At 37.4% G+C, this 22,407-nt stretch overlaps 1 protein-coding gene across 1 annotated transcript in view; it reads right to left on the bottom strand.

Annotated features, from left to right (window-relative positions):
• The window catches only part of LOC148940826 (AN1-type zinc finger protein 2A-like), a 41,788-nt gene that overhangs the window by 5,612 nt on the left and 13,769 nt on the right, over positions 1-22,407 (bottom strand). Inside the window, exons 2-4 of the mRNA XM_089105368.1 lie at positions 14,920-14,962; positions 12,811-12,982; positions 2,893-3,144 (exon numbers count right to left, since the gene is read on the bottom strand). Of these exons, the coding sequence (XP_088961494.1) occupies positions 2,893-3,144; positions 12,811-12,982; positions 14,920-14,962 (467 nt within the window). The remainder of the gene's footprint in view (positions 1-2,892; positions 3,145-12,810; positions 12,983-14,919; positions 14,963-22,407) is intronic.

Raw genomic sequence — 22,407 nt, 5'->3', positions numbered from 1 at the left:
TTTTTTCCTTTTTTTGTCTTTTTTATAGCTATCTGAAGGAGTCAATTTTTAAAAAAAGTTCTAGGAACAGCAACCATCAATACCATCTAGAAGGTCTGCTACATCCACTAAGTCCTAACCCCTAATGGTGATACACAGACTGATACATCAAGACGAACAGAAAAAACCTGGGACACACTTATTAGTATGAAGAATTCCCCGGAGAAGACCCAAGATCAGCCTGAAAACTAAGATGAACGTGTATGAGGCAACCGTACGATGTATCCTGATGTACGCCAGGGAAGTCTAGCCTCCAAAGAACGAAGAAACTCGCTCCCTAAAAGCAATCAACCATCGTCCCATGAAATATATTCTACATGTCAGCCGATGGTCTCATATATCAAATACATGAATCAGAAGGTGCAGCGCCCAAAAACACCCACTCTAGGTGATAAAAAAAAACGACGACGGAAATTCATTGGACACACGTTTCAACGACAAACCGGCACCATATCCCATGACTTTCTCACCTGCGATCTTCTTCGAACTTGGAAATGTAGTTCCAACTGCCAGATAAAAGAATCTGTAGCAGACATTTAAAAATGACCAGGATCCTTGGGGTGGCTTCCGTCGAAACAGGCACCGCTTGAGTAAATACTGTATGAGGATTTCGAATGAGCCTGCCGCTGACAGATCATGCTGAGCAACGTTAACCATCCTTTCGTCTATTGGTGCCAGGCAGGATGGACCTTAGTTTGGTTCCCACCGAAACTAATAACTAACTAATTCTTATTAGGAAAATGGTGTATACAGTGCAAATGAAAAAGTTGAATACCCAAGGCACATGGTGCATTTTTCAGTTGAAGAAAGTTTGGAAGGATAAGAAGTTAAGTATGCAAACTAAGATTAGAATATTGGATGCCACCGTAATGACACTGCCAATGCATGGCTATAATGAAAAAGACGTATGTCTAAGATATAATGAAAAAAGGTAAGAAGACAAGGTTAACATTTAACGGAGCTTCTTTGCCATCCATCTTGGACCTGACGAAAAGTAGATCGTCCCTGAATGGGGTGGGAAGAGATCATAAGAAAAAAAATTATAGGAAAAAAGAGCTTCGTGGTAGACAGTAAAGAGCAAAGCTTAGAAAAAACTGGGGCAGAGGAGAGTGCAAAGCTAAGTAGACATCAGGAGGCTGGGTGCTTCAGTGAATTGTTAGTGCTAGAAATAGCAAATTCATAATCTTCAACAGTTTATTTTTAACTTCGAAACCATTATATCTCAAAAATCTAATTTACCATGCTATTAGCACCAAAGGCTTTATTAGTTTCAAATCCTTCTAGTACTGCCTGTAAGTCCCCTTACAAACCGAATTTTCCTTCACTCCCAATTTGTTATTTGCCTACAATTTCCCATACATTTATCATAGTTTAACATTTTCTCAAGACATTCTACCAGTCCCTCACTCTTTTACTCTTTCTATATCGACAAGTGCGACAGGCTTGATAAAGCTTACCGTATTTTGGTACTAATAAATAAATAAATATCAATAATTGGGGGACCCATTCCTATCTTTAGTCCGGACTAGTCCAGACGGGTTACTTCTTCTAAATTTCTTAGCATACCAATCCACTATTTTTCTATTGCCGTCTGTCTGCGTCTTCCATATACTCCGTAATTTTATCCTAACCATGTCCTCAATTTCAAATCTCCTTATCACTTATCACTTTAATGTCTTCTCTACTTCACTCCTTTCTTTCCTTTTAGTCTCGGAAAATCTATCTCTCAGAAATTTCTTACACAAACACCTTTTCTCTTCTATCAGGCTTTAAGTATTTTCAATCATATTCCTAGCTGTATTTCTAATTTTCCTTCCTAAAACATCTTCTACTACTTTGCAAACTATTTCCCTAAAATCTTTTCATCCATTTTCTACAATGTAAAATTCTGAACTTCCACTTTCCTATCCAGCTGTTCTTGGAAAGCTCTTTAAAAGCCCATCCCGACACCACGCAAGCAGGGTTCCCCTCTTATGTATAGAGATGGAGGAAGGAGCTAATGCAAGACGGGAGACCATTACCAGAATTTCACAGCATTACCAGATCCTACTATTCAAATCCATTGTCTGTGCTCAGATATATAAATAATTTAAAAACAAACTGGTTGATACGATATCATTGAAGCTAGCGATGCATCTTCCCAATTCACATTAATGGGTTATGGTCTTGTTTTTAAAACACCCCCTCCCCTCTCTAGAAAATCAAATTTCAAAAGTGTTCACTAAAATTCCTAAGATTTTCATACAAGTTGCATATGTTTGTACTACTACATTTTTTTTACACAGTTATTTAAAGAAGTAAGTTTTTTTGTAAGAATTTTCTAGGAGGACTTGAGCAAATTCCATTTTCAATTTTCAGCCGTCCCAGTCGGCATTTATAGAGCCACATAGTTTGGTCATTTTCAACTGAAACGATTTATGAGTGTTAGACCTCATCTTCATAGCCTCATTCCGTAAGTCTTAAGACTTTCCTTCCTCAAAAGTTTCTCAAACTGTCCTATAAATTCTAAGCTATTGCTAAAAAATCAATTTTCCCTTTCGTCACTCCAAATAAATTCGTGGACGTGACCTTTGCTTCCGTAATCCATTGCATCCGTTGGTAGTCTCTAAATTAATCAATTCGTCAAGTTAATATCATGTTTTCTTTATTCGGTATTGAAAACTTGGGGCCTATGTACTTTACATGTTTTCAACCCTCCACGACAAAAACAAAAACCCGAATCCAACCACTTAAAGAAAAGATGGGATATGTGTTCAAGTAAGTTCTCTAGGGAAATGAAACACCCGGTAACAACCATGATTGTAAAAATTTACACCAAAAATACAAATTAGCAAACAAACAATTATAACTTACAAGCCCTCCTTGCAGAGACCGTGCATCCATTCTCTGGGAAGGCTGAACCTTCGAGTTTCTAACTCCTCTTGACGTAACTCTTCTTAAAGCTGCATCTCTGATTGCAGCTTGTCGGCCTTGGCATTCATGATCAGTCGTATGTCGATGCCTCAAACAATAATTCCGTTTGCATTCACTACATACAACTGGTATCATTTCCTTCTGTTTGCATTTCTTGTAAGAACAGAGATTCGAAAACAGTTTCCTTTTTGCCTGCAGGAGAAAAAGAAATCATCATCATCCACAAACGAAGGTCGTATCTAATATTTTCATAATTTTACATGAGAGTCAAATAAGGTTTCAAAGCTTTTCAAGACAACAGTTGTTATTCAGGGGTTTAAACAACGAAAATTGTATTAATGTGGCTTCATTTTAATCTTCGAACAGGAAAGTAACAACATGTTCTCTACCTCAGTCATAAGCAGTCTCTTCTACCTACTATAAAGTAAATCTACCGATGTAAATGCAATCAGCGGATAAGAACGTACTAGAAGAATCGTTTTTGCTTTCTAACCTGTTTCCGAAAACAATGTGAGAGATACATCTTCGTCTTGGGTGTGAAGAGGTTTCGAGACTAAATGAAAGTTACTTTAGATCATTTTAAACAATTCTTTAAAATTCATTTTAAACCAACAGACTATAAATACGCCTGCCAGAAGAAGTTTGGAGAGAGAAGAAAAGACTACTATTACCTAAACCAGCTACATGGAAAACGGTAGCTTTTTAAGAGAAGAACTATATAACTCTATTAGCAATAGCCAGTATGGGTTCCGCCAGAAACGCTCTACGTTTGACTGGATATAGAGGATCTGGTGTGGGTTAAACTTCTGACCCAAGGGCACAATATTAGAGCGTTATCTTTCAATATTACAAAAGCCTCTGATAAAGTCTGTCATAGGGGCCCATTGAAAAAATCCAAGTGTACGGAATTTGTGACAGCATACTTCAGATTTCTTGCAAGTTTTCTAAGAAATCCTTCTGTCCATGTAGTTCTTGATGTGTTTGTGTCCAGCGAGTGTCAACTTCCAGTTCCTGGCGTAAATCGACGATATAGAGGAAAATCTCATTTACCTTTGGCTGACAGCACTACAGTCCATGCAGCTGCCCAAAAACAGGATAATCCTGTACAAGCCTCCCTGTCCCTACAATTGGATTTTCTGGATATAAAAAGTGGTCCGATGCCGGAACGGTGAATTTCAGTACATTGAAGACTAAAGAGCTACTAATCACCCGATCGAGGGTCTTGCGTCGGCATCCCGACTTTACTTTACCTTCAAGGGCAAACCTATTAAGAGAGCTGACATACTTTGCCTCCGGGGTCATTTCTCCTCAGACCACTCTTGGGACACACAACTGAATCGATGTTGATCCTCCTGCATGAAACAAACTGGGTGTAATTCTTCGTTCTAACTGCCAGTTCCTATCCAACTCGATTATCCGTCTTATAAATCATGCACTTGACCTATTGTCATGCATATCAATCGCGCATATATTCCGAATATGGATATTCGCTTTTTGCAAGGGCTCCTATTACACTACTGGCACCAATCCATAGGATACAAAACAGGGTCCCAAGGACGAGCGCTGCACCGATCGAATTAGCTTTACTACCTCTCAGAGAGAAAGACTTGACTAGTAGTCAGTGATCCAAGGCTCGCTATCTTTCAAAAAAAAGGGAAGGGGTGGCTCACATCAGCTGCAGTTAGTTTGAGGGTGGATTCTAGGGTAATCGGGGGCGCTTACAACGAATATCGGGGTGCACAAGTTCGCACTCATGTAGAACATGGTCATTTTAGCCTATAAAGTCAAATTTAACCTATGGCGACCTCATACCACTCTTGATTTTTTTTTTTACATGGTAAAATAAACTGGAAACTGTAAACTTGACATATTCTGAATTCTAAGAACAAGCACTTTCACCTGGTATTTTTAGTTTTTCCCCACAACCTTAATTTTTTAGTTAATCCCTATTTAATTTTGAAAACAAGGTTTTTTAACTACTTTTTCTTATTTTTTCGTATTTTTCTGAAATTTTTGGCCTACATAAGTATATCTTTTTATGCTTTATTTGAATTCTGCTCATAATTACGAGTCAAACCATGTGCCTCTTTTCCAAAAAATCTTAATTCTTGAGCAACTATTTATTTTTTCTAAATAATGTCATACCTTTCAGTAATTAGCCTATAATGACCAAGTTTTTTTTAAATTTATTTTAGCTGTTAAAAAAAAAAAATGAAAACGAATGAAACTGCACATACTTTAACCTTTAGCATATCTCTAACACGCTGTTAACAAAAACAAGGTCCATACTGGAATATGCAAGAATATATAATCGTTTGAACAAGAAAATCAACCCCCCCCCTTTCAAAAAAAAGAAAATTTTCTAAATACTGGCGTTTTATTCGAAATATTTTCGACACGACCTATAATTTTTATCTCACTATACGATATACTACTCTTTTTTAATCAAATTTTGTATTTAAATTTTTATATCTAATATTTGAACCGGAAAAAAACAAAAAAAAACAACAGATGCCTCGTTCTGCGATCGCATGTGCGAATTTGGTTTCCATAGCAATAAAAAAAACCTGAGCATCTTACATATCGGGTTTTAGTTGCATAAAGTAGCAAAAATTACAACATAAAAGGAAAGGATTTAGGATATTTACCTGATCTAGCTACAGGTAAGGATTCCGGCAACAACGATTTTAGGGGGGGGGTGTCAGTTGTCTTGCGTGAGTTACACCTTGTTTTCTAGCTTAATAATGTTGTTTCATTGTTGTTTTCATTGTCGGGTTTTCATTCTTGTGTTACAATTGTTGTGTTTTCTTCTGAAATTCAGTTTCTTCCGTTTCCTGTTTCCCTCCGACCGAGGGTTCCACAACTTGGGAGTGATGTAGGCTACATTCCATGTCCAAATTAATCCAGATTTAATCTCGGAATTTTACTTTTATTGAAAATTTTTGTAATGAAGTTTGATATATAATGATGATTTATTTTCTAAAGATTGCTCTTCAACGTCTCCTGCAGACATCAGAAGAACTGTTCATGTGACTGGTGCGTCGAGCGGATGTTTCGGAATCCTCGGAAAAGAACTTGACAGATGGTAAACGACAACCCTCCTAGCACTCAAGCCAGTGAACATGCCTGGAAGGTTAAAATTCCCATGAAAACGCGACCTTGTGACTCTGCTTCCTTGCTGTCTTTGTTTGAAAATATTTACGAGAATCCGGTACCATTCTAGGTGACGAGCCTGGACCTCTGCTGGGCGCTTTGTAGGTTGTGTCCTACAAAACTTCTTGAAGTGGAATTTGAAGAGCCAACTCCCAGTTGGAAAGCCTTCAACACAAGAATCGTTTGTTTCTGGTGTCGCAAAACCACCGTAGGTTACTTACCCTTGCTTCCCTATTTACTAACATCCTGTGAAGTCGTAGCCTCTGCCATAAGCATCTGTCAAAAAACAGCAGCGAAACTTGGAAACAAGTACACGGTCATCAGTCAGGTCATCTAGCATCTAGCATCAGTCATCTAGCTGTTTATGAAATAGGCTATGGCCTTCGAAAGTCCCAGCCCAAAAAATTCTTTAATCTAGTTCTCTTATTGGGTGATTTTCAAAAGCTCATGAACTATTTGAAAGCGGTTGGATCTCTCATGGATGGAGCAAAGCTAAAAGAAGTTATTGTTGCGGCAGAGATTCTCAGAGAATTTACTGCGAATAAAGTCCTTTTAGGTAAGGATATATACTAAACACTCTATGCCTACTTACAGGTGTACGAAGAAATGAATTCACACTGGTGGGAGGCGTCTAAAAATTAGCGTGAAACATCCTGCTTCGTTTTAGTGCCTTCTACAGTCGAAAAACTTCAAATCCTGAGTAATTCAATTGAACGCTTCAAAATTGAAACTAGTTCTAAAGCATGTAAACAGATAGGAGATGCGTTGGACAGTATTGATCCGCTTTTCTCGAAGTACAACGAGTCCAGATCTATCATAAGGAATCATGACCTCTTGATTAACTATTTAGGTCTTATCCGTGCCGGAAACGACTATCTTTATGCTGAAAGAGCTGTGGACTGGGGATCACACTTAAACGCCACAAAAGAGATGATTCCGATTTTCTTCACCTCTGGAAACCATAAACACGCCGCAGCTGCGCTTAACTACCTAGAAGAAATGTTATGCCTGCCTGAAAAAGCGCCAGAAATTTACAGAGGGTTTGTAAGTGACAATTTTGTTGTTAGAAGAACAACCGAGTTGTGTTTCATGAACTTACGTGCTCTGGACTTAGAGTCGACTTTGAATTTTAATGTCAAAGTTCATCCACGAGTTTCTGGTGTCGTTGGTGCGACAACGAATGAAAATGCCAGGGATCGATATCTGGCTACTCTCCCCTTTCTTGCAGCAGTCACCAGAACGCTGAAAGCAAACCTGAATATGGATGAAGCAAATCTGAAAGCAAACCTGAAAGCCCTGAATGAAGCATCATGAGGATACCACTGCGTTTACGAATTTAACAATAAAAGGCGGAAATTGGGTTATGGATTTGGTAGAGTTGTTTGGAAACCCATTCAAGATGACGATAACAGAGCTGCACAACTTTATGACAGGGGATATAGCTCCAGAAGCCGTAGCAAATAGTCTGCTGAACCTCCGAGAAATTGATTTCGATGCGATGAGCTCGTATCTTAAAGGGACGTCCACTAAACTAAAATTTGGCACAGTACAAACTTTCACCTCTGTGGGCAAAAAAGGAAAAAAGAAAGAGCCACAAAAAAAGTTTTTGTTGGAAACTGAGCTGCTAAAACCAGCTCTACGTATATCAGATTCAACAAAAACTTCGTCCCTCTGTGAGCTGCTGAAGTACGAGCTACAGCCACCTCCGGTCTCACTTGCAGTATTATCATCAAGTCGTAGGGAGCCTCAGCTTCGTACTGGTACAAAGTCAACACCCTTGAACTACATTCTGCAACAGTCTGGCTTGCAGTCATTACCAAAAATGGTTCCACATACGCTTTTTGAAGACTCCTCGATCTGACTCTACGGTTGGTGTCATGACTAGCATAAGGTCTTATGGACCTGAACGAAATGAGAAGCTAGTAGATTTGAAACTAAAAGTTTGCGATTGGATTCTTAGACAAATACCTGAAGCTTGTCAGTCTATCCATTTGTTTGGTGAAAGTTATGACGGTAATAGTGACGATAGAACCGGTGATTACTACTCGTTTTACCTCAAAGAAGCATCTGGCTGTCGAAAAAGAAGAGGAGATCCCAGAGGAAATATTTCCAGACCGTTCACTTCCTCCAGCAAAACTGCAACACTCTGGGACGGGATTCTCAGTAGTCACTCAACCAAAGGTCGACTCTTGAAAGTTCTTTTCGAGGTCTGGGAGTATAAAGTTTAGACCCGTCGGATGGTTCATCTCGCTGGAAATTTCGAGAGTCGACATAGAGCTGTTACCGTTGCGCCCCATGGAAGCTCTGTTGATGACGATCTATCGTCTTTCCATGAGGAAGCAGACACTCGGGTGTTATACCACACAGCAGTTACCGCAAGACGAAAGAGCACACTTGTAATAATACAAGCCAACGATAATGATATCGTCTTACTAGCTGCATACTACTTCCAGTGTCTTGCTAGTCTCGGCCTCAAGCAGCTCTGAGTTTAATTTCCGTCCTACTGCACACCTATTCATAAGGCAGCACAAAAAATAGGAGTAACATTTTGTAATGCCTTGCCACTTGTCTACAGCTTGAGTGGATGTGACACGACAAGCTTTCTGTATGGAATTGGAAAGGTCCGCTTTTTTCAAGCTGCGAAGTCTTCAGAAACTTTGTTGGGGTCTTTAGGTGATGAAGTTCAAGCCCTTGCAGAGAAGCCATCATCTGTGCAAAATGATGGTTTAGTCAACGCCTGTAAGCAGCTTTTGGTTAAAGTGTATGGCAGAAGTGTGACTAACTTCAATAGTATGAATGACCTTCGAGCACATTTGTACCCAAGATTGGAGGATTTGCGGCTTTTACCACCAACTGATATCTCGTTTCTGCTTTATTTGAAAAGGTGCATGTTCCAATCACTGATTTGGATCCAAAGCCACAAGCCCTGTATTGATTTACCTCAGGCTACTGATATGAGCTGGAGAATTGAAGATCATGAACTGAAGCCAGACCTAGTTTCTGCGATACCGCATGGGCTAGCATCGCTCTCTTTTTGCAACTGTGACAAGACGAGGTGTGTCTGGCACTACAAATGCTCCAAAATAGGTTTCTGCGACAGCGCATGCAAGTGTGGAGCTGACCCCCAAAAATGCCTACTTTCTGATGTGAATCAGAACGAGTCCGAAGAAGAAGAAGAAGAAGAAAAAGAGATTTGAGCCACCGTTTCATGTTCAGTTTTAAATATTTGATTTTTATTTGTTTTGATATTTAACTACTAATGCAGTCGTCTACTACATCAGCGGCCGTTGACCCAATCTAACCGATTGGATCATTGGCCCCTGCTACGCTGGGATTTAAAGAAAAATAGTATCTCAAATCAGCCTTAGTCACCTCTTCACCACGTGTTCACACGGCTTCGCCACCTTGAGACTCGTGTATGAGCCTACGTAAGCCAGATTGTATCTACTACTACAGAAAAAATAAATAGTTGCTCAAAATAAGATTTTTTGGAAAAGAGGCACATGGTTTGACTCATAATGACGAGCAGAATTCAAATAAAGCATTAAAAATATACCAAATTCGCGCATGCGATCTTAGAACGAGGCATCTGTTTTTTTTCCTGGTTAAAAATATTAGTTGGATAGAATGTAAATACATGATTTGATTCAAAAAAGAGCGATCTATCGATGGTGATATAAAAATTATAGTTTGTCTAGAAAATATTTAGAGTAAAACGCCACTATTCAGAAAATTTTCGTTTTTTGGGGGGGGGGATTTTCTTTTTAAAAAGCGTATATATTCTTACAGATTCAAGTCTCGACTTTGTTTTTATTACCAACGTGTAAAAGACATTCTGAGGGTTCGAATGATGTGCAGTTAGATTCGTTTTCAATTTTTTAACAGAAAAAAAAAATTTAAAAAGAAAACTTGGTCATTGTAGCCTTGGCCTAATTTCTGAAAGCTATGACGTTATTTAGAAAAAATAAATAGTTGCTCAAGAAGTAAATTAAAAAAAAAAAGGTACATAGTTTGACTTGCAATAACGAGCAAAATTCAAATAAAGTATAAAAAGATATACTTATGTGGGCAAAAATTTCAGTTAAACCGAAAAAACTAAGAAAAAGTATATTTAAAATTTTGTTTTCGAAATTAAATAAGGGTTAACAAAAAAATAAATGGTTTTAGGGAAAAACTAAAAATACCAGGTGAAAGTACTCGCTTTTAGAATTCAGAATCTGTCAAGTTTATAAAGTTTTTAGTTTATTTTACCATGTAAAAAAAAAATCGAGAGCGGTATGACGTCATTACATGCCAATTTTGATTTCTTATGACAAAATTACGGTATTCGAAGTGCTTGTCAACTCATGCCCCCCGATATTTGTTATTAGCTTCACTAAATGCACTGATACAAACCGTCAGGACCGTTGCGGTGACTCTGAGCCAACCTTGGAAAGATAACGGTCCCTGGATTACTGACTATAGGCGTCAAATGATGTTTTCTACAAATGCATCCATTACCCTCCCTACAACGAATTTTCTCTTCTTTTATCGCCGTTTGCCAAACCAATACGGCCAACATGGAGAAACATGTTACGGCTCGATTACCCATAATAGGAGACACCCTGCACAAAATACTAGAAAAACAGCTTTGTAAAACACTGAGCTACCATTGGGAATGGTTTCCAAATGATGTTATCCCTGAAAACCAATCTGTAAATCCCTTTGAAGGAAATTCAACAGATTTTATATGAGAAAACCAAGGGAGACTTAGGGAGAAAAACCTAGACAAACGGTTGACTAATGGTAAATCCGGGGCTAAGTTTTTAGCACACCGTCACCATGAACTTTGTCATAAAAAACATGTTTGTTCATATTTTGCTTAGTAATAGCTAGGAAGAATTTGTTGCTGATTCTATACGAAAAACAAGTGAAATAAGAAATTCGAGGGAATAGCTTAGTCCTCTTGCCAAATTAGCACGGTTGCCCATAAGCTGAATTTTTTGGGAGGGGCTTACCTGGTCTAATCGGCACTTCCAATGCTGTATAATAGAAATCACAAAAACAAAAATATCATAGGCAGCGCAATAGAGCAATGTGGAACACAAAGAGCAATGTGGGCACAAAGTACAATTTTTTTTTTTACCAGGGCACTTTTGAATGGGTCTCCAAACAACTCTACCAAATCCATAACCCAATTTCCACCTTTTATTGTTAAATTCGTAAACGCAGTGGTATCCTCATGATGCTTCATTCAGGTTTGCATAAGTACAAAATTATGTTCTGGCCTTGGGAAGGCATAGGGGTTTTGAGTCCTACTCATGTTAATTTCTGTTGTTGTTTTTTTAGTTTGACTCGGTTATTTATTGTAACTTCTGTTTGTTTGGGTTGCATTTATTTATCGATTCTGATTTGTGATAGTTTCACGCTTGGTAGATTATTTTATTTTTTGCTCATTTTTGGTTTAATGGAATACTTTACTTTTCTTTGAAAAACTTATTTTGTGGAAAAGGTTTTTTTAATTAATCATTGAAACATTTAAAGGAGCTAATTCAAAACAAAATTAAAAGTTCTTGTGTCCTTTTTAAAAGTAAAAAGATATTGGAGGACAATCAGCCCGTCTCTTAAGGGGAATTATTTTACAAACACATCCAGGCAAAATTTTGAGACAACGAACTTGTTCAGCATACTAGAACGGTCCAGTAACTATGTCTTTAGCAACTATGTCTAAGTCTTATTGGGCATGTCAACCAGCCTCCCCCCTTTATGCAATTGACTCATTATGATATAAAACTAAATGCTACTTTAAAACCAAATCAAAATGCTTTGTTTTTATGCTTGCCAATAAGACCCTTCGTCAATATATCTAGAACGACTGGGGGTATTACGTTGCAGGTTTCGGGCTACTATTATTACTACTTCTCATACAATTCAAATAAATAAATAGTGTAAATGTATCCAGGTTGTCAAAGGTAATAGATAGAATGTTTTGGGAATGATATTAACTTTTATTTTTCAGGTCAACTTGAAGCGATATAAAATTAAATTAAAAATTACTATGGAATATACTGTTTTCAGTAAAGCGCAAATTATGTTCTGGTCTTGAGAAGGCATGAGGGTTGTCCGCCATACTAATGTTAATTTTTGCTCGTTTTGAGTTTGACTTGACTATTTTTTCTAATTTCTGTTCGTTTAGAGTTTCATATATTTACTGATAGTGATTTGTGGCAGTTTTACGCTTTGAAGATCATTTGACTTTATTTCTACCTATTTTTTAGCTTAATGGAGCTCTTTACTTTTCTTTGAAAACTTTGTTTTGTTGAAAAGTTTTTTAAAGTAATACAAATACAAGGCAGCGTCACTCAGCTTGGGGGGACTGGAGCCTCCCTCCTGAGAGAGATCCTAAAGATTTGTGACTGGCAATGCTTATTTGTTCCATTTTTTTAAACCCCAAGAGGGGCCACTAGCCAAAACATTTTAGGAGAAGTAACGTACTTTACTGGCCGATTGTTCTATCGACCAAGATTCAAAGCATAAATTAAAGAAACATTCGGGGAAATATATGAAAACAAAAGTACCAAGGGTAGACATCAGTGTCTATCCTAATGTATGTTGTTTTACTGAAGTTATATGTGGAGAAACAAATTCTTTGAAACGAAGGAGCTGAAACTTACCATCTGGAAAAGCAATACATAGCTGTATTAAAATGCTTATAAGTATATTTACCTTAGCTGGGTCCGATTTACAATCATTATCAATATGACCACTAACAGCTATATCAGGAGGATCATCTCGATTTCCAGGAACCGGTACATTACACAAAGGGCACACTGGAACTTGTACGTTCTTTTTCTCAGCTGAAGTGCAGGAATGTGAATCGTATTTATAATGTTCCAAACTGTAAAGAAAATTCAAATGCTATCATAGGTGTACATACAGGTACGCATCGCCATTTCTTCTGATTGTCCTTTGACAAGGACAATCAGAAGATTTTCCTACAAATGTTATGAAAATTTTCTTATTGCCCAAGGAAATAACACAAAAAGAGAAAATAAAAAAAAAATTTCAAAGGATTTTCAAAACCAGAGATCATGAAATAATAAAACAGCCCAATTTAGGCTGTAGATCTATTCCTACAAGTTCTAATCAGTTTGCTTCCAAGTCCCATCACAACTTTCCAAGGTCCCTCATCTACTTTCGCCACAAAATCTATTCTTACATTTTCGAGTATGTTTTGTTGTATGAAGAACCCGTCCCCTTTGATAAATCCAAGATGCCTGCACAAGGTAGCACCGTACACAAAACAGATTACCCAAATGAAATAAAAAAACACACCAACTCGAAACTCCATTCTGTTGGACAGAGTAGAGGTAGTCCAAAGAGGTGCCTAAGAATTATCTTCCATGAGGGCAGAGTCCCTCATATCTCCCTTTGTGGAGAGCCAATCTGGTCACCCTGAAGAAACGGAGAGCACAAATTTCCTTGCGTTTCACCAATACACCTCTCCATAAACCTGAACACATTCGCTTTGCCAAGTCACCCCCCCTTGACCTTGTTTCCCTCATTCTGCTTCAAGAAAAATCGCTGTTTTTACCTATTTATTTATCTTTACTCTTTTTCTACCATTTTTTTCACCTATTTTTTATATTTTGTTATATTTATTCCTATCACTGTACTAATTTTGAACATTCTTATTATAGCCTAGTCTTTTTTTACTATACGGTATACAGTTTTGTATATTTTAGTTACAAGACTAATGGGTCTTTGTGCTTTTCTTTACCAATGCCATAAGTTTTATTTGTTTTCAACCATTTGACTTCTTTCTGAGCAACCTCATCATATTTGGTGTCTTCTTGCTCCTATTGTGAATTGCAAATTTGGCCCATGAGAGCTAGTAAAAACAATGTTTTAGAAATCAATCTTATCTTAAGATTCATTTTGAGATGAACAGAATAGTTTAGAGCATGATTATCCTAACGTCTGGGCTTTCTGGATTTCATACACAAAAAAAGCAAACTTGCCTTCAACTACACTTACAATACAACATTACAAACACTATCAACACGTCATGAGCAGAATAGGGAAGATCCTCGGGCAATTTTGCAATTTCTGTCATAAATTAAAATTGCGACAAGCTTATGGCTTTCTCCTGTGTTGAATAAAACAAATAGAAAGTCAGATTTTTATTTAGGTATGAAATACATGAAAAGGACAAATTTAACTTTGCTACTCTTTCATGGCAGAAGCAGAAATTATGTGCAACATTAAGCTATTTTTGATTCGAGTATATTTCTGAAAAACATTCAGGTGGACCGAACTGCTTGAGCATAGTGTCCGTGCAAAGGTAGTTCAATTGAAGCAGGAATGTCTGAAAAATATAGATAAAACATTTGCTATGGCTGTGGTAACTGTGTTTTATGAAGATTTGACCAGGTAATATTTGCAACCAGGTATCAAGTTTCAAATTTGGAATTCTATAAAATAAAGCCCTATAATTATTGAATGGTTGTCTTGACTCATGTTCAGTTTGTTGTCAATTTTGAATATTTAATTCACCAGTTTGCAATAAAATGAACACATTTTATTTCATTTCTTCTGCTTTATTGCAACTTGTATTGAATCAGGCGGGTCTTTGCATTTCACATATTGAACCTACAATCTTTGAAGATGTGCAACTTATGTATGCTAGCCACCCAATCAAGCAGGAATTGTTTTAATATGTTATGAGTAAAATTGTTTATTTGGTGTGCAAGAAAGAATACACTAAGTTCTAATTACTTTATTTTTCTGAGTGAAACTTGGGGTAAATAAAACTAAACTTAAAAATTTACTTACCAAAAGATCTTCCTGCATGCATCACATTTGAAAGGCAGAAAATCTGAAAAAAAAGATGTGTTATGCATGTGCAACATATTTTCTTTGGCTCAAAAATTGCCAGTTATAACTTAAGAATTTGCCTGCCAATGGCAGTTCTGTAGATATTGTTACGTTTTTTTTGTTTTTTTTTACTGGTCCTGGACAATCATGTAAGGGTGCAACCTCAACCAAGTACATTTTTGTAATAGTGTCAATAAAGGAACTCAAATGAATTTGCCTAGTATTAATTCCTAAGATCAGTAACATCTATGATAGCTTGCTGGGGATGCAACGAAAAATTCGAACTGTTGACATTTGCTTGAAACATGGTTTCTAGATCTCTAAAGGCAAGTAAACTTTACCCAAGAAATGAAAATAAAAGTATTCATTGACTCCTGAGCTCTATAGTCCAGCTGCAAGCGGGCTTCAAAGTTTCACAATTTAGAGAACTTCAAGCTTCTGGAACTTTGAAGCCTGCAGCACCTTGATATAAATAAACCAATTAGATAGAATTTCTTGGGGAAAGTGTTTCTCAATGTAAGTAAATAAGAATCAAATGGGAAGGTAAAACTCTCCTAGACTTAGATTTTGCAGAGATCATGAGTGTCCTAGATTAAAGTATTAGCAAATGAGTGATTTTTTGAAGGTTTATAGAGTTCCGGGTGTAAGAATATTTTTGAATATTAATGTTAAGAAGACAAAGTCACTTAGACTATGAATAAACGAAGGCGAAGAGGTGATGTTGGGTAACGAGAATATTGATCGAGTGGATGATTTCACTTACCTAGGCAGCATTATTAATAAATATTATAGATGTAACGAAGATTTAAAAAGTAGAATAGCAAAGGCGAGGGGTGTTTTTTTTTCACAGTTGAAATAAGTTTGGAAGAACAGGAAGACAAATCTGATGGTGTATTGGGATAGTAAATGGTATTTATTTCTTTATTTTTTAACTTTTTTTAGGTTATTTCTTTTAATAAAGGCAGTGCAAAATAGAAAAAAAACTTTTTAATGCAAAAATAATATAATGTCCATAAATTTTGGCTTCACATCAGGAAGCCTTCATAAAAAAAAAGAAAATAGCCTAAACAAAACATTTATGTGTTTTGTTTAGGCTAGTTTAAACAAAAAGAAAACAAAGGTTAACTCACATTTAAACCAAATCCAATATGGCAAATCACTAAAGCACAAAAAATAAAGCAACAAGGCAAGATATCTGTATATGAATAGTATTGTGCATCCAAATTATCTTTTGATATGAAATTCTATAAAAATAAAACAGTATTTTTATTTAAAATTTCATGTATGCCTCCATTGCAGTGCTGCATAAGATTGTCCTTATTACTGTAGAAAATGTTAAGTTGAGAAAACCCAACAAAATTTAGAAAACAAACTCTAACAACACAAAGTGCAACATATTCTTCCTTATAATATCAATTTAAAAAACAAAGTTTTTTTGAGGGAAGTAAAGAGCGAAGTTGAAACTTAGAACGAACGAAAATTATTATTTCACAGCCTATCTAACATATATCAATAAAACTAATGCAAATAAATCAACTGGCGATATTTCCCTATGTTTGTAGGATTACAGAAAACTAGCGCTTTACTGAAAACACAAACGACAAGTATAAAAAACAAGAATATTGATTTAGGAGTCAAAAGTAAATACGTAGCCTAGCAACAACAAACTAATCTATAAGGCTTTTCATAGTCCTAAAGGAGCTGTGATATCAGTAACTTTCAGTATACAATTAAGATCATCTTAAAAACTTAGGCATGAACATTATGAGTTTGAAGTCATTACAAAGCATATCAAATAATGGATTGATTTATCAGGTAACATCTTTGTCTCACCTAGTATTACTCGGAATGAAGAACATATCAACCGTAAATATGAACTCTGGAAATCCAGTTATTTCTCTCTATAAAACGAAAGATTTTAAGTTGCGATACAAATTCTAAAGTGATTTTGCAGTCCTAATACTAATAAGATTCCGTTACTTCGAAATTGTCTACAAAATAATTATGTCCTTTTCAGATCCAAAGCGACAGTCAACCTTTACCGTAGACGAGTCAAACTCAAAACAAGCAAAAATTAACATGAGTAGGGCTGATAACCCCTATGCCTTCTCAAGACCAGAACACAATTTGCGCTTTACTGAATACACGATTCCTGCTTGTGTGTGTGTGTTTTTTTTTTCAATTACGGTTTTCTCCCTTCTATACGATAATTTTCAGATTATATAACTGTTTTTGTAAATGTGATGCACTCATTTTTTAAAGCATGTCCCAGGAAGGTATTTGGTCAAGTATTTTGATTCAAAAGGGAATGGCGGTCATCCAGTTCATGATTTGCAACGACATTCTGAGTAGATCAGTAGATCTGAGTAGATATAGCAATAAAAAAGGTAAAGATATACTGAAGAAACTGACCTGTTTCAGTGGATGCTATAATTATGCAGGCTTATCTTAGTTTTGACAACATTTTTGTAAAAAAAAATTTCAACTGGGAGCTGGGGGTGGGGGGGGAGTAAACTGTGGTCTGGAGGAAAAATGAGGTCTGGGAGGGGAACTTGCCTCCTCTGTCCTATAAAAATTACGCCCCTGACCCCAACCCCTTGCCACTAAGCAGTTGGAGATGTGTCGGGATGTGGTTCTGGAACCACTCAAAGTTGTATATTAAAAGAAGGATTACTTATTGTTATACTTATAGTCCAGTAAATCTACGGAAAAAATCGATGATTTAGGACAAAATTGCTATATAAATGATTTTTACACCATTTTGTAGAGAAAAAAAATCTGTACAACATACCAAAGGTTCCCAGGAATCCTCTTGGCGGAACAGGGTGAGAAAAGGGGGAAAAGGGTAAAATCCAGGGGAAAACACGAAAATCTACAACAGGTAGTTTTTGATGTTGAAAATGGCATTCCTGATTCTCTTGGGTCCAAGAAGATCGAAACTGCGTTTTTTTTATTGCTGTGTAATAAGCTGTTCCCTCGTTTCCCCACTAACAGGGGGAAAAGAGGGGGTAAATAAAGATCATGTACAACAGTCTACAAGACTTGTTTTCTGGGGGTTTTCCTGTACGAGAAGAATGAATATGTTACTTTGATTGCTCAGTAGATAGCCTTTCCCCCGTTTTCCAGTTACAAGGAAAAAAGAGGGGGAAATCAAGATATCCTCTAAAACGAAAAGATAGTCAGATGGCTCTACAGAATTTGGAGAGGAGACTAAGGTCTATCAAATCGGTTTTAAAACCCTCTAACACCGTCTTGACGAGAGTTTAATATCCTATTCCCTGGTGCTTCTCTGTTCCTGTTTGCTGGAGATTCACTACCTACTGGTAAGTTTTGGCGACAATGTCAACCACGCCATTTGCACTATCGACGGAAAAGGTACTTTCCATGGGATGGGCATGCTAGCTACTGCCACAACAAGGCTACCCAAATTTCCAATCATATTTCAAAGAGCAGTTGTAAACCTTTAAGTACTCCAGCATGTTGGACAAGTGCCTTTCATCTTCTACAACAGAAGCCAACAGGAGAACAGTATTGTGTACAAACCCATCCCGACCATCACCTTCGACGACAAGATCGATGGCATTGGCCTACTATGGCATGCAAGCTGGATACATGACACAAAATGGGTCAGATGGAGTGGACTTATGCAAGCAATTCACCCTGGGTCATACAAGGGTACTTTGGTTATCGATTCTCGGTCAATGATCGACTATAATCCCTTCGATTGTTATTGTGTGTACACTGCTTTGCATTTTGCATCCGATAAAGCGCACCGGCACGGAACTGTAAAGTGCGTTACTTTCAGCCAGCCTTTGAACATAATAACGGTGAACGTTATCAATGCTGAGCCTGCTGATAGTCCTCTCAAGGTAGCAGTTCCAATGATCGGTGGTCTCCATTGCCGTATGAGCTTTCTTGGAGCGATCGGGCACTTGATGACGGAAGCAGGAATAAAAGAATTGCTCGAATGCCTATATGTCGGTAACACCATTAAGCATATCCTTAGCGGTAAGTCTGTTTCAAGAGCCATGAGAGTGCAGAGCTTATAGATTCAGCATTGCATATCATTCTCATTTGCAAATCGTAGTATTTCGACTGCACAGATGATATACGTGCGAGTCCTCAAGACTTTGTAGAAGCTTCGGCAATAAGTATGGCTATACTGAATGAGGAAGTAACCCTTGAGGACGCATCCAACGCAGACGTAGTGCGTAAGATCCAAACACGAATAATGGAGTTTCAAGACACGCTGCAGAACAACAGGACTGCAAAATATGGCTTCAGTATTCAGAAATGTTCGGAGTGCTTAAGAAGGCCATCAGGGCAGAACGGACTGGAAACAGGGTGCAGTATCATCAAGCACTCTCTGAGATGCTCCCTTACTTTGCAGCTGCAGGCCACAACCTATATACGAAATCGGTGAGAATAATTCTTCAGCAAATTGAAGAGCTGAAAGAAAGTAACCAGAAGCTGTATAAAGACATTGCAGATGGGATGTTTGTCATTCGAAGAAGCGGTAGATTATGGGCTGGGCTCTCTTCCGACTAAGTAATTGAGCAAGTATTGATGAGGTCACTGAAAACAAGCATGGGACTCACGAGGGGAAATGAAACGAGTGAGACCCAAAGGTTGGTCTGGACAATGTCAATGCCAGCGTGAGCTGAAATTAATGAGCTTATGCAGCCTCTCATCAGTGTTGTGTACGTGTTATCTGATCGGGACGTTTCCGCAAGACCAGCTCGGATAAAAAGGACGTAAAGGCTTTAGTAGCTTTTTTTGCGCAGTCTTGTCCAGATGACAACTGCACTCAAATGCGCAATATATCGATTGCTATGACAGCAGCAAGGGATGTCAACACTGATACAGCAAAGGCGATAGGAAAAGAAATTCTGAAGTCACTGGACGACGCCGATGCCGGTCGCTACATCTTCAAGCGCAAAAGCAAAGCGATTACGCTGGCCTATTAAGGAACATTGCCGAAGCTGACGATGAAGACATAAAAATTGACGCAAGTCTTCTGTTCCTACGTCTTGTAGCAGCGGCAACTACAGCCGGAGGGAATATGGAAGAAACTCTCAGGCTCAACTCTCTAGCTACCCTACTGCCCTTTTCGAATCGTCAAGCCTGCCGTCACAGCCAGATAAAGCGGAGCTAAGGAAAGTTGATTGGAAATTAGAAAAGGAAGAACCTGTGAACATCCTATCAAAAGAGCCGGAAAAATACGTGATCAAAGGTGGCTGCTCCAGCATATTCCATGGAAAACAGGAAACACCTTCGAACAGATTTGCAACAGTTACGTTTCATTCATGACACAGAAGTATTCAAATGCCTCCATCTTTGACGGTTACACTTCAGGTCCGTCTACCAAAGTGTCACCTAGGTTAGACGAGGGAAAGGTATCCAGTTCCCGACCGAAAACACTGCAAAAAAGCAAGATACGAATCTAATACCATGTTTTTTTTGAAATCATCGAGTCAAAAAACCTCGAGGGCAATATTTTGACCAGCCATATCGCACAACTCTCAAGAATACTGTTTTCCCCCTTCCCCTCCCCGGCTAAAGGGGGAAATCAAACCAAGTCCAGCGATAAGACAACATAACTTTCTTTTTTCGATTTCTCCGCGCAGAAAAAGAGCAGACTTGAAATTCGGGCGCACAATAAATCTGCCCCTGAATTTTTCCAATTTTCCCCCTTTCCCCCTGTTTTTTAACCTGTTCCGCCAAGAGGATTTTTGGGGACTTTTGGTATTTTGTACAGAATTTGTTTCTCTACAAGACGGTGGAAAAATCTTTTATATTCCAATTTTGTCCCAGAGTTTCGTAGATTTACTGGACTATTACTTATTCAAATTATTTGCTTGACGATTCCACCATAATCTCCATACGTAAGATTGTGCATCCAAAGAGGAAGAAGACAAATGAAAACAGTTCTGTAGGAGAACTCAGGTAATTCTTCCCAAAATTTTTGAAACAAAACCAAACTTAGGTTATAATACCATTTGTCATACCTACACAAAAAATGATCTTTTTTGAAATTTCCATTAATTTCTGAGTAATTAGTGGCTTTTTATTTAGGGACAGGTCAAATAAATCCCTAAGCCTAAAGGCACATTTCTGTTCAGCTAGCAAAATCTCTGCAAGAATGTCAATATACAAACCTGTCCGCTCAGTTAACCTTTTGTGTTGAAGGTACTCTCCTGGAGCTAATTTCTTAAGTGTGACTAAATTTAATTTTTTTAAACAATTAATTAAAAATATATTTCTCCTTTTTTTTTTTTTTTTTTTTTTTACAAAAACAAACGACACTATGTTTTGATTTTTTTCCACTTTAAATTTATTTTTTCCCTTAATTCTTGTACGGCTTCTTAGTTCAGCTCCCTAATTAGGATTGAGGTGTCTTATTTCCCCAGATCGGAGGTGATTAGAAATTATATATATAAAAAAAAAAAAAAAAAATCATTTTTCAACTGAAACTAAGGACCAACATTAAAACTTAAAACGAACAAAAACTATTCCGTATAAATAGTTTCCATATAAATTATTCCGCAGTGTTGTTTCTAAATTAAATTTTTATCAAAAACGAGCATAGATCAATTTTAAAAAACAAAGTTTCCAAGGGAAGTAAAGAGCGAAGTTGAAACTTAAAATGAACGAAAATTATTAATTCACGGCCTATCTAACATACATCATGCCAATAAATCGAAAGAAACAAAAATTACAATAAATAGCCACGTCAAACTCAAAACAAGCAAAAATTAACATGAGTAGGGCTGATAGCCCCCATATCTTCTCAAGACCAGATCACAATTTGTGCTTTACTAAAAATAAACAAACAAATAATTGTGGATTGTAAGTTATATTGACATTTACTGGCATTTCTTCGTTAAGGTTTTGGTAATTTTTCATTTATGAAAGTAAGAAAGGTGAAAACGTTTCAAACGTATTTTGTTTTCAGTAAAGTGCAAATTGTGTTCTGGTCTTGAGAAAGCACAGGGGTTATCAGTCCTGGTCATGTTAATTTTTGCTTGTTTTGAGTTTGACTTGGCTATTTATTGTAATTTGTGTTCCTTTTGAAGTTTGAGTTTGATTTTTGAAGTTTCTATGACAACAAATGCCATCTAAAAATTTCTATCAGATGCATTACGGGAAAATACAAGGTTTAGGGGTGGAGGTGGGGGGTCATCCACCCTCCGATCACTCTGAATCTTATAAAGGGCACAAGAACTTCTGATTACCAATTCAACAAGCCCCCTACTAAGTTTTGTAAGATCACCCTTTCTATACATACCTTATATGGCCCCAGGGCCTAACGTACCTTGCCCTGAGGGCTGTGGGGAGGGCGATCAACCTCAAAGACATAATTTCCGGGCGTTTCGGGAAAATACAAGGTTTGTGGGGCTATCCACCCTCTGATCACTCTGAATCTTTAAAACGGCACTAGAACTT

Source organism: Artemia sp. Qi Xiang Cuo, chromosome 19 (assembly GCF_049724085.1).
Source record: "Artemia sp. Qi Xiang Cuo chromosome 19, ASM4972408v1, whole genome shotgun sequence".
Lineage (NCBI taxonomy): Eukaryota > Metazoa > Arthropoda > Branchiopoda > Anostraca > Artemiidae > Artemia > Artemia sp. Qi Xiang Cuo.
The sequence above is the reverse complement of the archived record's forward strand: the minus strand, read 5'-3'. Positions and strand labels throughout refer to the sequence as shown.